Source organism: Mchenga conophoros, linkage group LG7 (genome assembly GCF_057382185.1).
Source record: "Mchenga conophoros isolate Kocher_MC1m ecotype Shallow Benthic linkage group LG7, M_conophoros_male_GT1.1, whole genome shotgun sequence".
In the NCBI taxonomy this organism is placed as follows: domain Eukaryota; kingdom Metazoa; phylum Chordata; class Actinopteri; order Cichliformes; family Cichlidae; genus Mchenga; species Mchenga conophoros.
Window position 1 is genome coordinate 56,059,134 of NC_140532.1, and position 20,867 is coordinate 56,080,000.

The 20,867-nt window shown below is 39.7% G+C and overlaps 1 protein-coding gene across 1 annotated transcript; it reads right to left on the reverse strand.

Annotated features, from left to right (window-relative positions):
• Window positions 1-1,954: 1,954 nt before the first annotated feature.
• Window positions 1,955-20,760, reverse strand: hip1ra (huntingtin interacting protein 1 related a). The gene is made up of 33 exons (XM_085280312.1): window positions 20,526-20,760; window positions 20,141-20,204; window positions 17,697-17,839; window positions 17,550-17,606; window positions 17,076-17,156; window positions 16,327-16,403; window positions 16,182-16,243; window positions 14,955-15,095; window positions 14,799-14,856; window positions 14,530-14,605; window positions 14,294-14,434; window positions 14,078-14,200; window positions 13,550-13,733; window positions 13,369-13,457; window positions 12,999-13,115; window positions 12,799-12,900; window positions 11,684-11,878; window positions 10,649-10,759; window positions 10,336-10,530; window positions 10,102-10,249; window positions 9,396-9,482; window positions 9,204-9,311; window positions 8,975-9,111; window positions 8,591-8,701; window positions 8,360-8,418; window positions 8,230-8,260; window positions 8,077-8,139; window positions 7,381-7,481; window positions 7,168-7,273; window positions 3,716-3,839; window positions 3,202-3,263; window positions 2,328-2,963; window positions 1,955-2,229 (listed from the first exon to the last, which is right to left on the reverse strand). The coding sequence occupies exons 1-33, from the start codon at window positions 20,604-20,606 to the stop codon at window positions 2,194-2,196; spliced, it is 3,906 nt and encodes a 1,301-aa protein (XP_085136438.1). The 5' UTR covers window positions 20,607-20,760; the 3' UTR covers window positions 1,955-2,193.
• Window positions 20,761-20,867: the final 107 nt, after the last annotated feature.

A 20,867-nucleotide genomic window follows, 5' to 3' on the forward strand; every position in this document is an offset into this window, starting at 1 on the left:
TTGAAATGTGGGGAGAGTTCAAACTGTGGATTTTTGAGAAATATAAGAGCAGGTTATCACTAGCTGGCTAACCTAAATGCTAAGATCCTCAGAAGTGAAAAATGACCATTGTGTGCTTATGTAAAAAATTTTAAGCCCAATAGCAAAAACTGTGACTAACAAAGAAAGGATAAAGCTTGAAGCATATGGAAGACAGAAAAATAAAAAATGAATAACATGCATTAATGCATGGTAAAGATGAGCTCGATGAATCATGGGAAGTCCAAGGTTAATCAAAAATGGAAGTTTTAAGCCACGTGACTGTTAAAAATCACATTCTTTAAGAACAGAGGAATGCCACTTTCAGGAAGTCAAACATCTTTCTTTTGTTTTTCAAGAGGAGCCAGAGGATCATAAGCAATGAGTCTGTAGGACTACTGATGATCAGGCTTTCAGATATCTTAAATGTAATAAATAAAGCACAGTCAAAAGACAAACAGCACCTTAACGAGAGAAACAAAAACAGATACACAAACTTAGCATCTTCTTGTGTGAGTGTGATAATGAGGGTGAGAAGCTAAAATAATGAATCCCCTTCCTTGCACAGAAGAGGCCTAGCCACGCTGGATCACAACTCCCAAGGAAGTGGGTCGACAACTACACCAGATCATGTGGCCATAAGCCCTTGAAACACCAAGTACTCACATCCCCAAGGAGGCAGCAACGAGGAGGGGCAGTAGGAGGGGCAACCCTTCATCCTCTATGACTATGTTGTACTGAAGTTGAGGCACAGCAACCCCAGACATATAGACATATACTGGCCACACAAACACAACAATGCACAAAAATACACATCCATCCATGTTGATGTGTGTATGAACAGAGGGTGGGTGCTGGGATGTAAAACTTGAGAAGGCGAGAAAGGAGAGTAGGCTCCAACTGGCTCAGTAGGTACCTCAATTCCCCATACTACCCTGCCACACAGTGGGAATAAGTGGGCCTACTGCAACCACATCCCGGAGCACCCCAACATCCAAGGCCAGAAAAAACAAGATAAGGGTCTCTTTTACAGAGTGAGGGAGGGTGGCTAAAGTCAAGAGTTGTTCATTGGGTGGGAACGTACTGCTTTGGCGACACATTTGATATGCATCTAGACAGAAAGTATTGAGTCCAGAACGACACCCAGGTGGCAAATTTCTGGGCATAGCCAGATGGTGCAACTGTCTACATCAATGAATAGTCTTCCAGATTAGGGCCATGGGAGCTGCAACCAAGAGCCGTTTTATTACTGTTGACCTTGAGTAAATTAATATGTCTGACTCTTATCTAAACAGATTTTGGCAGTGTTCTCAACAACAGCATTCACATAGCATTTGGGAGTTCATAAGCAGGTGGCAGCACCTGTTGGTGCGCCTTAGTATCAGTGGCGTCAGACACTTGGCCCTCAGCATCTGCTACCACTCTTTTCCTTGGTAGGAGGGGTTTAGGTGACTTTCTGCTTTATAGCATAAATTGGTCCAACAGATGAATATGAGTGAGACTGGTCATGTTTGATAGACACCATAGCTGAGAATGTTTAATTTCTGTGGTAGGAGTACAAGCATAAGATGTGGTTGCAGGTGAGGGATTAAGTGTTAAAGCTTCCTGTGCACATTCCCACTTAAATGCAACTTCCAGAGCTTGAAGCAGTAGATAGAAACCAGCAACAAGGAGTTACATTGCTGGCTCACCAGTGTTAGGGAATGCATCTGATACCAGCCTTATAAGTTCTGCAGCATATAGTGCTCCTGGTAGGATATGCCTGGATAACGGAGCCTTCGTGGCGGAAGCTGTTTTGCCACCAAACATTTTTGAAGGTTAATGTCTGACACTCATCCAGTGCTGTTGTCGTTAATGTGATCCAATCACAAAATGATTAAAATATTGTGAATAGAAAACCTAAAGAAAACTGAACAATACAACTTTATTTCAGACAATTATCTCATTTTTAATATAGCCATCAGTGTTATAATTCAAATATTACCATTTAATTTCCAAATTAAGAGCACAAAGAAATGTTGATTTGAAATTCCTCTAACACAACATTTTCAGGAGCCTTAACAAGTGATACATGTAGAGGTAAAAGTCAGTGTTTCCAAAATATGAAAGCATATTTTTTTTCCTCTAGTGAGTGATTAGCTTAAATCTTTAAGTCAGATTCTTCCTCAGTCAGCTTCAAGATTCTCCTGTTCCATGTTCACTCCGTTTGAACTGCCAATAGAAGAAAAACAGGACGCATGTAAACACCACCTACTCCAAATATCCTTGGGATAAGATGATTATAAAACTTTAGTAAGAGAAGCACTCACCGCATTCTTCAGCAAGTTCCCAGATTTGGTAAAGATATTTGGTTTTTTTAGGCTTAGTTTGGTGTGTTGCTCTGTGCTGTTATGTGAGGCAGCCTGGGTCTGTTTAGGCTGAGCAGGACTGGATGTGGGTTGTGAGGGTTGTGACAATGAATAAGAGTGAGGATTTAAGTTACTTTGGTTTGGAGTGTAGGGCTGAGATGGTGTGAAAGGCTGAGGTGGGATATAGGGCTGGTAAGGCGTGTAGGTCTGAGAAGGCGTGTAGGTCTGAGAAGGCGTGTAGGTCTGAGAAGGCGTGTAGGTCTGAGAAGGCGTGTAGGTCTGAGAAGGCGTGTAGGTCTGAGAAGGCGTGTAGGTCTGAGAAGGCGTGTAAGACTGTGGCAGAGAGGAGGACTGTGTTTGATTCGGTGCAAAGGGATTTGATTGTGAAAAACCTGGGGTGTTTGAATAAGGTTGTGTCTGTGCAAAGGACTGGGGCACTGCAGTGGAGTCAAGCAGAGCAGGTGGTGGCGGTGGTGGGAAGCTATCAACTCCATCCCCTTCATCCCCTGACACACCAAGCTCGTAATGCCTCTTCCTCAGTTCCCCCAAGCGTACTCGCTCCTGTTCCAGCTGGCTCTCCAGCTGCAGCACCTTAACCTGAAAGATTCAAAGAGCACAAGATCTGGCAATGGCTTCCAGACGTCTAAAAACCCAATGACCTAGTCTAAGATCCAAAACTGTCATTGCATGTTTTTAACTACATTGATTTCACATAGTCACAATACTGTTTCTTTAAAAGGTGGCTTAACTTGTCTTATACATGATCCAGAACAACAAGCAAGTTGCACATAAGGACAAACAATTAAACAATCCATTCAGAGACATGTTATCTGACCTGAGCTTCCATTTCTTCTTTTTTAAGCTTGATCAGAGACATGCCGGAGAAGTCCATCAAGCCTGTAAAGGCAACAATATCAGTTGGAGTGTCAAAGCTGCATCATAGAATAATCAGCCAATTTCATGGTTACTTTAAGCATTTAAACATTTTGATTAGTCTGGTTGATTTTATGCTAAACTGCTGCTGATCAAACGGACTAATGAGATAGATGAACAAAAAACCCTCACAAGCCTTAAAGCTGTAGGCTAGCTCAGCTATGCTATGCTCAGTGGTAGACAGGTTGGCCCGCTGTTTAACACAGTTAAGTATTAAGCAGCAGAAAGTGTCAGAAATAAGAGGCCAAAAAAAGGGCTAAAGTAAGTGTTAAACTTACACTCACCAAGTTGTATAGATTTATTGTTTGCTTACATGTATGCTGCCATTTTTAGCCAAAACTATGCTGTTATTATAAAGGGTTACTAAAAATGTGAAGCATCAGCTATTTTCTTGCAACATGAGCTTCTCCTCTCACCGTGGTCAGAGATCTGCTGCTGCCCGTGTTTGGTGGAGGTGACGACCACAGCAGCCATGTCATTTACATGCCTTGAGGCCTGCTGCAGCGTATTCAGCTTCTTGTTGTTGCGGTCAGCTTTTACCTGGAATGAGTAGCAGTAAGTTTGTTTTCCATAAGGACAGTTTTTCACTATGTGGTGCATGTATGGGCACAGAGCAGGCACATTTCAAAGGATGTAACTGGGTGACCATGCTGGCTGAGGTGGTTCTAAGTAGTTACATAAAGTCACAGAGCTGTATGCATGTTTTGTCTTTGTTCTAGGTTTTAATGTAATAATGGCTATTTCTACCTCTTTGAGACTCAGTCACTGAAGTGAAGTTTCCCTTTAAACCTGAAAGGCTTAAAAGGGAAATTTCACTTCATAAAAAAACCACGTCTTTTGGTTTCATTGAGAAATCAAATTTGGAAAGTAACCAGCAACTTCCACTGTCACATAAAAGCCAAAAGGCTAAGAAGAATTAAATTCCTTCCAAAATGTAGCAAAGCAACAATCATCAATGCGCAACTGTGCAATTTTCACGGGACAGTAGTGAATCTGTTTCATTCCATGGTGTACTTGCTTGAAAAAAGAAAAGAAAAAGAAAAAAAACAAAACATCAAACAAATCATTTCATATTTGTATTTATAGAAAACAGATAGAAAGGCAATTGTACATTTTAGTAGCTTCACCATAATGCAAAAACAGCTTTCTGTTCATTCAGCTATAAAGATTGAGAAGAACATTCAGTAATGACAATTTTGAGTAACGCATCTGTGTGTATAATAATTTTAGAAAAAACCTGTAGCTATAAGGTACTTGAGGATGGTTTGGACAGAGTTAAAGGTGTAGTGAAGAGTGACCTATTGACCCCCGAACATTCATCTGAAGGTGTAAAAAGAACTGTTACTAAACATTGGCATATTTAACCTAGTACCTTAAAATAGCCTTTAATAGATCTCTTTTGTTAAGAAATTTGCTAAAACCAGAGAGATATGAATGAATGAAGGGTGGAACACCAAGGAATGCTGTGGATCAGCAGATACTTTTTTCCTTTCTTTTCATGCTTCGTATGATGTTCTTTCCCTTGAATGTAGAGCATTGCACACATTCTTTTATCACCTTTATGTTTTATGTTTCTAACATTGTGCTTAATGACACTGTTGTCGATTGGCATTTAGAGCCCATTTGGCATATATGTATGCCACTATCAGCTGCTTTAACTTGCACTGACAACAGTTTATTGCTGATACATGTCCAATTCTTTTTGCCCTTTGATAAATATAGTGAAGTATTTGTTTGTTGTCAAGTGTTTGTTCACCTGGTAGTTTAAACCACATTTCCGTGGAGGCATTTTAGCCCACTCCTCTTGTTTTAGCCACACTGGAGAGTTTTTGTGCGTGAACATCATGTTTACAATCATGCCAAAAGAACTCTGTTGTATTTAAATTCTGATAATCCATGTTTCTCCTTCAGTGGATCATATGATCCAGCTCACTTTTGTTGTTTGTTAAAAAAACGAAAAACAAAACTGGATAGCCTCACTCTTGTCCAGATTTAGACCAAATATAGGTTATCAGTACTTTAACTGTGATGCAGGTGGCGCCAAAATTCAGACAAAAGAAAAAATCCTTAATTAATTATATTAAGTTTGATAGTAACAGCTAGTAACTTATAGTCCACAAATATGTTATTATATCAGTATCAATAAATTAATTTTATCCACGACCATGTTTACCTCACCTACTTTGACATGACATGTATGCAACAATTCAAGTTGAAAATACTGAGAAATTTTTCTAATATTGAAGAGGCTAATTCATATATAACTGAAGTAACTGTACTCTGCTATATAAAAACATCTTAGAAACATGGTGTCTATCTAGATTGTTCTTGGAGTCATTTTTGACCTGGATATATCCTTCAAAATGCATATTAAACAAATATGTAGAAGGAGTTCATGCATTTATTACTTCCAGGTTGGACTACTGTAATTCATTATTATCAGGTTGTTCTAAAAACTCCCAGAAAAGCCTTCAGTTGACCCAGAAAAGAGAAAAGTGACAGGGACTAGAAAGAGGAAACATATTTCTGCCATTTTGGCTTCTCTTCATTGGCTCCCTGTTAAATCCAGATTGAGAGCTTCACTCTCAGACTGCTGGTATTCCTGTGGTTCCTTGGATATTTAAAAGTAGAAGGGGAGGTAAATCCTTCAGCTTTCAGGCCCCTCTTCTGTGGAACCAGCTCCTTTGATCCATTTCATCTCAGTAAATCAATAGTTGGTTGGGACTAGGTTTCACAGTGGATTAATAATGGATTGCATTTATATAGCGCTTTTCGAGACCCTCAAAGCGCTTTACAATTCCACTATTCATTCACTCTCACATTCACACACTGCTGGACGCAAGCTACAGATCTAGCCACAGCTGCTCTGGGGCAGACTGACAGAAGCGAGGCTGCCATATCGCGCCATCGGCCCCTCTGGCCATCACCAGTAGGCGGTAGGTGAAGTGTCTTGCCCAAGGACACAACGACCGAGACTGTCCGGCCCGGGGCTCGAACCGACAACCTTCCGATTAAAAGACCAACTGCCAACTCTTGAGCCACGATCGCTCCAATTCACCTAAAACCTTGGCTGATTGCGACCCACACCCATTTTCACTCATTGGCTCATGTGATTAGGTAGAGGATCAACAGGGGGTCCGTGACCCTCTTGGGGACACTCCCATAGGGCTTAAAATCAGGGACTCCACCAATTGCTGCAGTGAACTTGGGTTTATGTGACTAGATGCTTTATAGCATAAATTGGTCCAACAGATGAATATGAGTGAGACTGGTCATGTTTGATAGACACCATAGCTGAGAATGTTTAATTTCTGTGGTAGGAGTACAAGCATAAGATGTGGTTGCAGGTGAGGGATTAAGTGTTAAAGCTTCCTGTGCACATTCCCACTTAAATGCAACTTCCAGAGCTTGAAGCAGTAGATAGAAACCAGCAACAAGGAGTTACATTGCTGTTAGGGAATGCATCTGATACCAGCCTTATAAGTTCTGCAGCATATGCTCCTCCTGGATGACCTTCACAAACATTAGGCTTAAATGACTTTTTCAAGCTAGATTTTGGTAGTTTTTTCCCCCCTTAATAAATAAAATCATTATTTAAAACTGGATTTTGTATTTACTTGGTTTATCTTTACCCAATATTAACATTTGTTTGATAAACTGAAACATGTAATTGGGAAAATATGCAAAAACACAAGAAATCAGGCAGAGGGCAAATGTGTTTTCACAGTATTGTTAATTTAACAGAGGAGTGCTGGTACTTTTTTTTTTTTTTTAATTCCACATTTCTTCAAGATTCGAGAGCCTGAACATGACTTTGTATGTTGATACCTAACAAACCAACACAAATATGTTTGACATGAGTTTGTACCTTGGAAGCAGCAACTAGCTGAGCAGTGCTTGCAGCAATCTCATGTGAGCAGGCGATGAGCTCCTCATATGTGCCTTTTTCACCCACAACCCGGTCAGCTGAGTCCCTAAACATGAAAGTAAACCATCCATTTACAGTTTTATTTATTATTTACAAATTGTATTGTTCAGAATATCAATCAGTAAGTGGGTTTTGATAAATTTCTGAACTTACAGCAGCTGTGTGGCCCCCCAGCCCACAGCTTTGGAAGCAGAGATGAGTCCTTCGGTCCAGCGAGAGTTTTTGGCATAGAATTCAGTAACAGTTGCTGCACCCTGACAGCACAAATGGAACAAATGGGTCACTCGATAAAACACCAACTGCAGATTCTGCTTCTTGCTCATTGCCAAAATTTAGCAAAATGCTAAAACACTGGATATATTGAAATTTATAGGTAAGACTGTTAGTTGTTCAAATGGTATCACAATGGAGAAGATAATTGGAGCCTCTCTTCCCTCCATCACAGACACTATTCGCACCCACTCAGCATTGTGGAAGACCCCACGGACCCCTCACACACACACACTCTGCTGCCTTTTGGCAAGTGTTACCAGAACATTCAGGGCCTCACTGCCAGACTGCGAAACAGTTTCTTCCCCCAAGCCATCAGACTGTTGAACACTCAGTGACTGGACTGACACACACACACACACGTCTGTAAGCCCCACTCACACACAATTTTGCTCGAGAGCTTTTAGCTCTAAAAAGGCCACTTTTACATGTTAATGTGAAGAAGAATAAGGTAATAATAATAAAGGATAATCATGATTTTTCCCACATTTTTTCCATTCTGCATCGTGTTTGATGAATAAAAAGACAGAATGTCTGAACTTGTCCTGCAATTTTATCTTTAGGGTGACATCAACTTACCCTTCCTCCTTCCACAATGTCTTTCTGTAGGTCAGTAGCAGCAGTCACCAGCATGTGAACAGCCTGGAGAGAAGAGAGAGCACCACAGTAAATACAGGAAACAAGAGTTAACTAAAGTTCACAAAATTATTTGAATATTGCCCACTTTCTTACCTTCATCAGGTCTGAGCAGGATCCCAGGATACTGTGATGAAGCAAACACACAGATTGTAAGTAAGAGAGGAGGAAAATAACCACCACAGAAATAAATAATTTTATGATGATTCTTTAGGATTTTTCTTACTTCTGATTGACCTCCAGTTTGACACCAGTATTGTCTTTCTTTGCCTGACTCAGTATTTCCTATGAAAAAAAAAAAAGAAAGAACAGATGTCTATGTGAGATAAATGATAGAAATATAATTCAGAGAACAGTAGCTTTGCGTAGACAGGTCATAGTAGAGAATGCTTATTTTTGATATATCAAAAAGATCATCTTATATATATTTTATAAATTATCTGATGGTTGTTCTTACATCCATTCGCAAGACAGCCTCTTCAATGGCAGAAGATGTGGTGAGCATCTCTTTGTCCACCATGCTTCCTAGTTCTTCTTTTAGCACATCATGCCCTTTCGGACGCAAATCCTAAACAAGAGTCACACAGTTACAGCAAACATGAGTCTCAGTAGCGAGTATTGAGAGGTCAAGTTCAGGATCTTTGGAAACCTGCAAAAAAGTTGGCACTTTTCTTGCCATTATCTCAATAACATGGAAACATGGTCATGGAGGGAGCGGTTCACTGCTCACCCACCCTCATTTTCAATTTTACACATACACACTTGACAATTTCTCTCTCTCACACTCATACATACACACAATACTGTCTTGTTAATTGGTTAAATATAAATTCAGTCCCACCTGTCCTACAGCGAGGATGCGTTGAACAGTATAGCGTATTGCAGACGGGTCTGCTCGCTGTAAACTCGCCTGAATCTTCAAATCCTTCAAGAAGTGAAGGCAGTGATTGGCACAGTCCCGACAGCTGTCAGTCAGATCTGTATGAGTCCAACACACAGCATTCAACTTTCTGTGTAGAAAATATTTAGCAAGTGTTACGACAGTTACAACAACTATGTACGTTTCTTACAGTTCGCCTGGTCGACAGGGGCTGAGTGAGATGTTGCCGATCCGTTAACAATTGTGTCAGCAGCAAGGTGGGAAAACTGTGTGACTGCTCTTAGCAAACCACTGGCATCTAGACAGAACAGGGAAGGATTAAACAAACTAATCAGTTGATGTACCTGACTTGAACTGAACACACCCACAATTCCCAACGTACCATTACTGTTTCCCAGATAGGCCGAGTGGCTCTGCTGCATTTTGTCAATAGAATTCAGGGTGATTTCCGCTCGGTTCACCAAATAATCTGTCAAACACAAAGAACTGATCAAAAACAAACTGTATGGAAAAGCAAAATGGCAAGGTCTGAGGATTAAAGATTTTTGGTTACCATGTTAATTTATTGTATAAAGTTTTGTGTAGCAGTGCTGAAGTAACAACTTATAGTTTTCCATCATGATGAATCCTTAAATGTGTGTGTAGACTGAATCTTTATTTTCAGTGGAGGATTTTTTTTTTTTGCCATGTCTTTCCATATCATAATGTGCACATCTGCACATCTGTGTTGAAGATTGCTGTTGCTATTGAATGCTATGAGTTATATGAAGAACTTCAGTCATCTCTGAAATTTAAAAGGCATCAGCCATGTGTTTACTTTCTTCGTGTGTTTCCTCAAACAGATGAACCAATGTCAATATTTATTAATGTCTTAGAATAGAGGTTTGCTGATTTTATTCAGTTTGTTTTGTTTTTGTATTAAAATGCCTATTCTATGGCTTTTCTTTGGTTATATAATGTACTGCACACTTTTTAAACACATGGGCAACTGAATGCAAATAAATAAAAAGCTTCCGTCCTTAAAATATTTTTTAAAAACTCTTTTTAAAGGGATTTTCTTTGAGGAGGGAAAATAATAGTGATTTTACCAGGAGAGCTGATGCAGCGGACATGTATAGGGTCATCCAGTTTGGCCACAGCGTCCAGTATGATCCCCTCAGCTTCCACCACTGCACACTGTAGCAGACAAAACTGCTCCTCCTGCAGCTTCTGGGCTAGCTGACTTTCACGAGAAGCCTGATTTATCACACACACATACACACGAAGTTAATAATTAGTCAGTTATAAAGTCTTAAAATAGAGCGACAAACAGAAAACTGGACCTGTTGCTGTAACTGGGCATGTAAGTCTCCCAGTTCCATGCTGCTCCTCTGCCTCTCCTGCTCTAGAGAGGACTGTTGAAGATGAGTTTGTTGTCTGAGGGTTTTCAGCTCAGCCTCCTGTTCCCGCATCATACGCAGCAACCCCTCCTTTTCCACCTGCAGCCCTGCCAGTGTGTTGTTTAGCTGGGTACCACTCTGAGAAACAGATTTTAAAAACGTTTTTCCATTTACAAATAAGTCTTATCTTATAATCTTCAAGGCTTGTAGATGCTAGAAAATAAGTTTACAGCAGTTTTGATCTAAATGTTCTGACCATTTCTTTGCTTTGCAGGATGTTGTTTGCTTGTGTCAGTTCTGCTCGTGTGGATTCCAAATCTCGCTTGAGCCTGTCAATTTCCAACTTCTGTGCTGCATTTATGGCAAGCTACAGGAAACACAGAAGACACAGAAAAGCAGACAGAATTATATTATACAACAAGTTTAGGGGCACTTTTGTGCCAATTATAAATGCTTCCAGTACAGCAAAGAAAAACACAATCATCAATGAGGCAAATAAAGTAAAAGTAAACACAAGACAGAGCTGTGTTTGATAAGGAAGTAAAAAGAAAGATGGGCCTAAGTGGTTCAAGGCTGAACAACCAATATCATGACAAAGGTCAGGCAGTCCTTTTACACGCAGTGTTACAGATGTTGTACAGAGGCTATAGGAGGGAGACAATATGTGGAATAGAAATCTGGTTCTGAGGCTTTTAATCTTAGCTTTTAAAGTCTGACAGTGTTACAGGACTGTCATGCCAAGTTAATGGAGCACTCAACCAGTTTGGAAAGTTCATTTAAAGATCACTAACATGGCTTGATACCTGGATATTTATAGCTCTAAGGAGTAAGTATGATTTTATAATGTAGTTTAACATAAAGAGGTTAAAACTGAATTGATATTTGAACATGTCTTAAACAAAGCTACTGAGCCAATTCAATTTTATTGTATTTATATCGCACCAAATCACAATAAAAGTTGCATAGTGCTTTGAACTGCAATTGAAAAGACCCTACAATAATACAGAGAAAACACATAAGCAAAGCGTTACAGATATCAAAATACCAAAGTGTGGACATTTTTTGCAATGCCTGAAGACGAAATCTTTCCATTCATCCTCTGCTACTTATTCAATTCAGTGTTGTGGTTGGGTACCTAACCTAGCTGTCACAGGGCAAGAGGAGGGATAAACCCTGGATAGGTTGGCAGTCTATTCCTGAGCTAATACATTATTGATATATTAATATCATTAGCCCTGTGAAAGACATGTTGTATTTCACTCTGGACCTTTTAGTGATGCGTGTTTCAGACCTGCTGCTGTAGCTGAGCTCTCAGATCCTCCAGCTCTCGGTTGGTCCTGTCTCTCTCCAAGTCCAGGGAGCTCTGCTGCAGTTGTGCCTGTTGTCTCAGAGTGGTAAGCTCTGCATCTTTTTCTCTTGCAGAGCGTAGCAGCACTTCCCGCTCAGCCTGCAGAGCTGTCAAACTGCTGCTCACCTGAGATCCCTCCTAAAGAAACACAAAGACATCTTGAGAACTCATACTCATATGAGAACTCAATGCCCAATGTGTTTTTGGCATTGGTTATCAGGCACCAAGATGCTTTCAACACTCTAGAGCCTATCCCAGGTACTATAGGATGAGTCTGAGAAGTACGTGAGGATGGGATATATGCGACGACAGACAGTAGTTAGGTGTGCGGTAGATGTTAAAGATGGGTTCAAGATGGAGGCAAGACTACATGAGGGATTGGCTCTGAGCCCCTTATTGTTTGCAATGGTGATGGACAGGTTAACAGATGAGGTCAAGCAGGAGTAAAGGTGAAGCTGCAAGGAGCAATAGTGATGGTAAATGAATTTTTTATAACTGGGGTCAACAATTCACATAAACAGACAAGCACAAGCGAGGGAAGAAGAGACTGCAGGCAGGGTGGAGACAAATGTCAGGGACAATTAGTGACAGCAGGATAGCAAAAGTCAGGAGGACAAGCTAGAGGTAGAAAAGTTAAAGATGTTACGTTTTTCATTAGGGGTAAAGAGGACGGACAGGATTAGAATTACTATATCAGAGAAATTAGTACATTGAGGTCGACCATTATGAAGACAAAGTTAGGGAGGCAAGGCTGAGATGGTTTGGATATATGCAAAGGAGGGCTAGAAGCTATATTGGAGAAAGGTTGTTAACTTTAGAGCTGCCAGGCAGGAGGAAAAGAGGAAGGACCACTGCAAAGGATTCGTGGATGTAGTGAAGGAGGACATGCAGAGGGTTGGTGTGACAGAGAAGGATGCTTGGAACAGGTTGAGATGGAGGCAGATGGCCAGCTCTGGCAACCCCTGAAAGGAGCAGCTGAAAGAACAACAAGGGTTTTCCCAAAAGTCTAAAAATAGATGTGTTCTGCCATGAAATCTGTGGTCATATTACAGTCTTACCTTCTCTTTACTCTCCAGAGTACTGCGCAAGGTGGCAAGCTCTGCTCTTTGCTCCAGCAGTTCTTGGTTCAGGCGGTCCACCTCCATCTGCTGCTGATTCATCTGATCAGGACGAAAAAAGAAAAAGAAAGAAAGAAAAGATCAATAGTGACAACAGCTTTTGTTCATCAACACAAAACTATGTCTGATGCAGGTCTTACCACATTGCTTTTCTCCCGTCGTAGATTTTCCAGCTCAGTTTCTAGCTGATATTTAGCCCTCTGCAAATCATCGTGCTCTTGTTTGGTGCTTGACATAATCTTCACCGTTTCTGTATTCTGCACATGATTAAAATACATTCCATAATAACTAAGAAGGTAAAGGCTGTGTTTCTCATTGCTACAAAAATGAGAAACACAGGAAAACAGCAGGATGGGGTCTGTAAGAAGGTAACAAAATTCACCTATCACCATCTCCAATTATCTCTATCATTAATTGAGTTGAACAATGTGGTTCAACGTTCTAATTTCAATTTTTAAAAGGCGACAGCTAAGGAAGTTAAAAATAAACATAAAAGAAACTGCAATTTACCTTCTTCATTAGGTCAGCATGGCTGCTAACCAGCTCTGCATGTCTCTCTTTAAGTTGAGTGAAACGAAGCTCTGCTGCTTGAGCTCTGCCTGTGTAGTTAGGAAGAAGATGCACCTTTTTACTCAGTTTTAGCTCTTTTTGTATTGCTAATTCAGCTGCATGCTCACATCTGAACTCTCACCATCTGCCTCCTTGAATCCAATCTGTGCCCCGATGTTAGCCACATTAGTGCTTCGTAAAGCCTCCACTTCCATGCGCAGGTGTTCGTTTTCAACCATTGCCATCTGCTTGTGGGTGCGCTGCTCCTCGACCTCAGCCTGCAGTCGGTTCACTTGACTCTTTAACTCTGTTACACACCTCTGAGCCTGGGGAAGGAAGAAGAAACTTACAATTATTGACAAGGACTTCTTGTCTTGCTGTTTTGGTTAATTTGTGAACAACACAGAAACAAACACATTTTACAATTACAAGCTGTAAATGAGACATTTGAACATAAACTTGGTAATGTTTCAATATGACTTTCAATATACAAGTCCTAATGAATGCACAATGATCACAATGTATCAATATCACCAATCACAAAGCAGAGGATGCTACAGTTAGCATCCTCTTAGCCATCATATGGAAGGACCATGGCTGACTGCATAGAGGAAGGGTTTTCAGATTTATGTGACCAGCCACTCCAACACTGTCATCTTATCCCATTTACCTCATTCTTGAAGATCTGTAATTCTGGTTTCAGAACATCTAGCTCTCTCTTCAGACTGTCATTTTCCATTTCTCTCTGCTCCACTGAAGAATCAGGTGTTCTCATTTGGTTGAGCAGATAGTACTGGTTTGATAAAAAGCTACATATCAGCACTGACACCACACAAAGCTGGTGGAATTTCAAAGTACCATATCCTCTGACAACTATGTACCATACCTGTGGCATTTGAGAAGCTTCTCTAAACTCTGGTTGTGGCTCCACATCCTCCTCCTCCTCATGATGCTCCTCATTTGGCGTCACTACTACTGGTTTTTTGTACTCAGCCAAGGCAGCGGCTCGGAGGAAGTTTGGAGGAGCCTGAGGGGCAATGATACAATTAACATACACAAAAGGCACAAAAACAGAAGGAGCAAAGCACGTATATGTTAAAAAAAGAAATCTGTGGCACTTACATCTGGGAGATCTGGGATCTGGATGAAAGTTTTAAAGAACTCCATTTCTCTGGCTTTGTCAAAGAACTGTGTGAGGCTACAGAAAAAAATAACAGTCAGTGTCAGACCTCTTCTTTTAAGGTCACTGTCGTTCTTTGTCGTTTTCAGATTTTTATTTACATGTTTTTCATTGTAATGGAAATTAGGTTTTAGCTACCACTTAAACAGCAAATGTATTTTACTTTGTTCCTGTTAAATAGATTAGTGAGTTTCTCTAATAAATAATTCACCTCATAAACAGATCACGGAACCGGTCTCTGTGTCCAAGAAGAACATCTGGAGAAATGCCTGTGACGAAAAGGTTATGATTGATTTAAGGCATTTTTTAAATAATGCTGACTATTTCATGATTTATTTTAATAAATAAATATTTGTTTTTCACTCACGGCTGTGAAGCTTAAACAACAATCGCACACAGAAGTGATAGAGAAAGCTGCAGTCCTGTATGAGAGGTATGAGTGGCATCAGTCTGCACTGCCCAGCTGGAGTTGTAGATTTGGCCTGGTTGGCCTCCACCTGGCGAAATACTATTTGGCATTAAAGCCAAATTAGGGAATTTGATTAGGGGTTTTTAACTTGCTGAAGAACAGAATGAACACTAATGTGTTGGTTCAAACTATCTATTTTTTAGGTAAACTAAGGCGTATTATTTCAAGGAATCTCCAGTAGGCATGGTGCAGAAAACACGACACACTACAGTAATGTACAACATTTGCAGTACAACTTTTACAAAATGCTGCAGCCCTCCTTTTGACTCTTGTGAAGAGACACCAACATATTACTCCAGTGCTTGCTTCCCTTCATTGGCTTCCAGCGAGTTTTAGAATTAAATTTAAAATCTTACTTTTGACTTATAAAGCGCTAAATGGCCAGGCACCAGACTATTTGTCTGACCTTTTGCAGCTTTATACGCCCTCTAGAGCCCTTTGATCAAGTGATCATATACTCCTTATCTTACACAAGTCTAGGATGGTTCATAGAGGGGATCGGCGTTTGTGGTTGTGGCGCCGAAAATGTGGAACGATCTACCTCTCCAGAAAGCACTTCTGGATGGATGCAAACTGCATTTCGTTGCCCTGTACCTGTGCATGTGCAATGACAATAAAGTTGAATTCTATTCTATTCTCTCCACATTAGAAAGGCCCCAACTGTCACATCTTAAAACACATTTTTTTCACTTTGGCTTTTGATACTGCACGAGAGTTACCAATTCTTTTTATCCTAATTTCCTTTTAATTTTCTTACCTGTTGTTGATGTTAATGTCACTGCTTAATTATTACTTTGTACAGCACTTTGGTCAACTCTCTGTTGTTATTAAATGTGCTTTATAAATAAATAAATGAAATGAAAATAATGTCAGAAAGTATTGAGAGACTGATCAAAATATTCCTGGTTTAAGTAGCAACTTATTCTAAACTAGTTACTAGTATTGTATCATATAAATTATAGGGTCATCATAGCATTATATATATATATATATATATATATATATATATATATATATATATATATATATATATATATATATATATTTTACATATTATAGATATAGATATATCTATAATATATCTATCTCTATCTATCTATAAAATGACCCTCCTAACGGACTAACCTGTGTCAGCCATCTTGAGTCCAGCATCCAGGTAATCCAACAGCTCCTGTGTCATATCCAGCCTACAATATAAAACATTTAACAAGAAATATTCAAGCAGAACTGAAACACATTACCTGTGCTTAAAAAAAAGTGGACGACTTACACTTTGTTCATGTCACTTCCTGCTTCCTTCTCCAAAGTCTCATCACTGGCCTCCAGGTTGCCTGGGATAACCTTGTGCTGTAAAAAAAAAAAAAAAAAAAGTCATATTATGCTACTTAACTAAAACAACTGATTAAGGAACCCTTTCCTGTAGCACATGGATGTTAGCTGCCTACAGACAAGAAAGCCTGTATTGTACTAATTAAAGGTTTTCTAAAAATTCTGTACAATTGTCTTTAATTGCCAGAAATGTTTAACCTTTATTTATGAGAGAGTAAAACTGTTAATACACTTCTTTTGGAAGTGTTTCCAGGATTATGATGGGCACACAAAGAAAGCTCTGTTTGGTTAGGATCTGAGGCCTTTAACTAAGGCTAATAGAAGCAGTGAAGGCAAAGTGTGTCCAAACTTTTGACTGATAAAGTACATGCTCGTGTTTTTCCTCCTTTTTTCACGCTTAACTGACTGCCATTTGGATTAGCCGCTTTTTATGTTTTTTGAAATGTTAAAGGTATATGGTATGGTCCGTATATGGTAAGGTATATGAGCAGTTCAATTTAAGTACAACTGTACTTACAGTAGTAAGTACAGTTTAAGTACACAGGAGATTGTGTAAGTCTGCATGTGGGTAGGAACAGCAATACAGAGCATTTTGTTTCTAGTTCTTGAAACAAGAAAGCAACAAAACACCGATTATGCTGTAAAAATGTACCTTTGTTCCAACGTAACACTAAAATTATGAGTAATTACCTTTTTATGAAATTCCATTTTTTGGCAGAGGTATTTGGAAGACAAGGCGACAATGTGCCCATATCGATCATGCAAGTTTCCCTGGACAGGAAAGAAAAAAAACAGAACAAAAAAAAAAAAAAAAAAAAAAAGAGTTTGTTGCTTAGAAAACAATCATATTTAAACTGAATCACCTTACTAACCCAACAACCAACTCAGTCAACACAAATATTTTAATAAATATTAATGCGAGTCATACTGATGTTTCCAAATATGGACAAACAAAACCACCAATTTAAAAAAAATAAACAAAAACAAACAAAAAAGGACTATTTTAGAAATCAACATCTTAAAAAGGTGAAACAAAGATGCATGTAACTGCAGATCTTTTTACAAACTCTCAATATGAAAAATAAAGCTTTTTAATAGATAAACCTCCAAACTGTATTCTCTAGTTTAAATATAAGCTGCGGCTTCAATATGGCAGCTACTCACCCAGAGGGTGCCCATATCTTTCACATTACGACAGTATCTGTAAGAATCCGTCACCACCTGTACATCAAACAGACACAAGAGATTACATATCACCAACCGGAGCGCGGGAGAGTATAAGGTGAAGGAAATGCAAAAAACTGAACTTACATTTCTGTGTCCATCCCTGAGGATTTTGTGAACCAGATAGCAAAACTTCCAGCTCACAATGGAGTTGCTGGATAGAGGTAGGTTCAAGACATACGACCAGAAGGCCGTAGCTCCACCCTCTTTATGAGTTCCCATGATGATATCTGTACAGCTGTCAAGGAGACTCCCAAGTACCAATGCACAAACAGTTCAAAGAAAGTATGGACACACTATCGCAGTCGACTGTCAAACTGTCTGAAAAATGAATGCAGGGTGGCAAAGCCTTCAACAGGCAACCTTTTTAACTGGTTGGCAGGGTGGTGACTGCTCTGGTTGAAATAAAAAAAAAATCTGAGAATATCTGGTTGATCTGAGAAGATTTAAATTATGACTTCAGTAAATGTTTTCCCGATACATTCATTTACTCAGTCCCTAGTTTGAAATTGTACTAAATACAATATGTTCATTTTGTAAATTAAGGCCCCACTTACTGGGTGTCCCCTGATAACGACTGTGTTACGGCTATTCTTCCCGTCCCATGCAAGGACACCTGGATTGGCTGGAGGACTGTTTACTTAGCCTGATAGGCCGAAGGACACTGTCTCAGCTAAACTATGGACACGCACACACATACACTTACACTGATAAGCACTCACTCATCCCCCCTCCCTTTCCAACGCCTTCGATGCTTGTGCCCTACCGGGGAAGATGGCAGTCAACTGGACCAGCGCAGATATGCTGCAGGACCGGATGCGCTGTATACACCGGCTCTCTCTTACCCTTTACCGCCCCTGTTGCTTGTCTTGTGTTTCTATGGTGTATTGATAGTCATGTGCTTTTGTGCTGAGGTGTTTTTTCTGTTATCAAACTGTTCTCCCACTAGGAGCTCAGTCTGAGTGTTTTTTTTCTCCTCCTCTTACCTCATGTAGTGTATTTTCGTTGTTTTTTTTCCTATCAGCCTACCTTTCTGACATGTCTCCCCAATGTGATGTTTGTGTAAAGTTGGTCAGAAGGTTCCTTTGTAAGTGCGCATGCGCCATTAGCGTGCTGCCTGCTGTAACCCTAATTTCCCTCGGGATTAATAAAGTATTCTGATTCTGATTTATTGCATTTTAATACAATTTATGATTTGGGCTTTCAAAAATTATGAAAAAATCCTGGGGGGAATTAGTTGTTTTCATTCACTTTTTCTATTAAGCTTTCATTCTGAATTGTAATTCAAACAAACCCCCTGCACATCAGAGCGGTGTGCTTCCACCCCTCTGTGGCTATCAGTTTCAGTCACTCTGGCTACTGTACAGGTCTTCTGAGAGTCCACTGGCCCCTTGGCTCCCTTTGCTCACCGTAGATGCCCGGTGGTGCCCATGTGAAATTGGTTCAAAAACACCACCACAATCAGGACTTAACTCTCCTGGATCCATGACGACCACTTGGTCCTCTCACCTCTTTTTGTTTTCTGTTTAAATTATACTGACAGCTTAATAAATCCCTGTAACAGTTTAATACAGTTCAATAACTGCATGAGGTTTTCTAAGTGACAATAAACACAAGCATAACATTGATTGCCATAACTGAGCAGTTTCATCATAAAAGGAGAGACTGACACCGCTCGGATCATATGAAGAGATAGAATCCCTCAGTTCCTCAATTAGATCAACATCACAATTATGAATTTTTTTAAAAAAGAGATGGTGACAGTGGATAAGCTTAAGACAAAGGGGGAGAGAAAGCAATGGTTTATATACAGTCAACATATTTTACACACGCTATGGCTTTGATCTAGGGACAACTGCTGGTCAGTTCACCACTTTACCATACACTGAAATATTCCAAACATTACTGCATGTATAGTCAAAGTTGAAGAGTGTTGGAAGAAATCACGTATCTAAACTGATTGACTGATACATTTCTCAGGCTGTTATTTGCCAGAGGTGGGCGATAACTAAAGTTGATAACTAAAAAAAGGTGTTGAGGGTCTCCATCAGATAATTCTTTTTAAAGAAAATGTTATGTTAACTTTAAAATATGTTAACTGACAACTTTACAAAGACTTTCAGCAAAGTTGATCAAAGGCATATTGTGACTTTTTGCAATTAATAATCCATTTTTTTAAAGGAGAGGTCCTGATTTCCCCCCCCCCCTCCGGTATTGCCAACAACTTTTCACTCATGCATTCAAATGTCTAAATGTCTCAAGATGCTCTCCAGAATGTGACATTTAGCACATACACTGAGGATCCCCAAAAGCCGAATCTCAGTTGCTTTTCTTTAATTTGATACCTATGAAGCCTACCCAAATACCTTACAGGGATTCGGTTTTATTTCCTTAGCAAATGTTAGCATTGTCCCAATAAGCCAGTCAGCATGAGCTATTTATAAAAAAAATAAAGATGTATATATGAAATTGTATTTGTTTTGTATATCCAGTAAGCCTGGTTAGCAGGAAACCTGCTGTTAAAAGGATACTGCGTACATGTTTGTCTTTTGGTGGTGTTTCAGCTGTGGTGACAGCTTTGCTGATGCTGTGGAGCTAAAAGAAATGAAAGAAGAGCAATCAGGACACGAGGAACTAGTTAACACAGCCACATCAGATTGAACTTCAAGATTAAGACATGACAGAAATAACACCAGTGAATTTCCTTGACACGTGATATATTTAACAAGATTTTCCACTAATATGTCAGAAGAAGTGAAGAATTTGACATTTCGATACTGTCTGGTAGTACCCATTTGACAGTTAAAACTAGTTATCATCAAGTACACGGTGTGAACAATAAGGAAGACTTTAAAATCCACAGATTGGGGGGAAAGACATCAAAAAGTTATCCGTCACAGGAACAAAGTGACTAACCTGTTGTTTTCCGAACTGTTCTTTCTCCGCAGCCAAAGCCTTTTCCGTCTTATTATCACTCTTATTCTTCGTTTTACTCATGTTTTCACCGAAAAATAGAGACACATAAATCCAAAGTGGTCCCACACACAGGTTCAGGCTCCTTGTCCGTGCTCTCGCGCCTCGTTAAACCACAAAGGTGAGTCAGGTGCGGCGCGCGCACGTCACCACAATCCTGCTGGTTTGGCTAGCTCCTTCAAATTACCACAGGATGCTTTAAAAAAGCTGTCCGAACAAAGCAGCTTCCATCCAAACCCATAAATAACACAATGAAAGGAAATGAAAAAAAAGTGTGCGACTGTC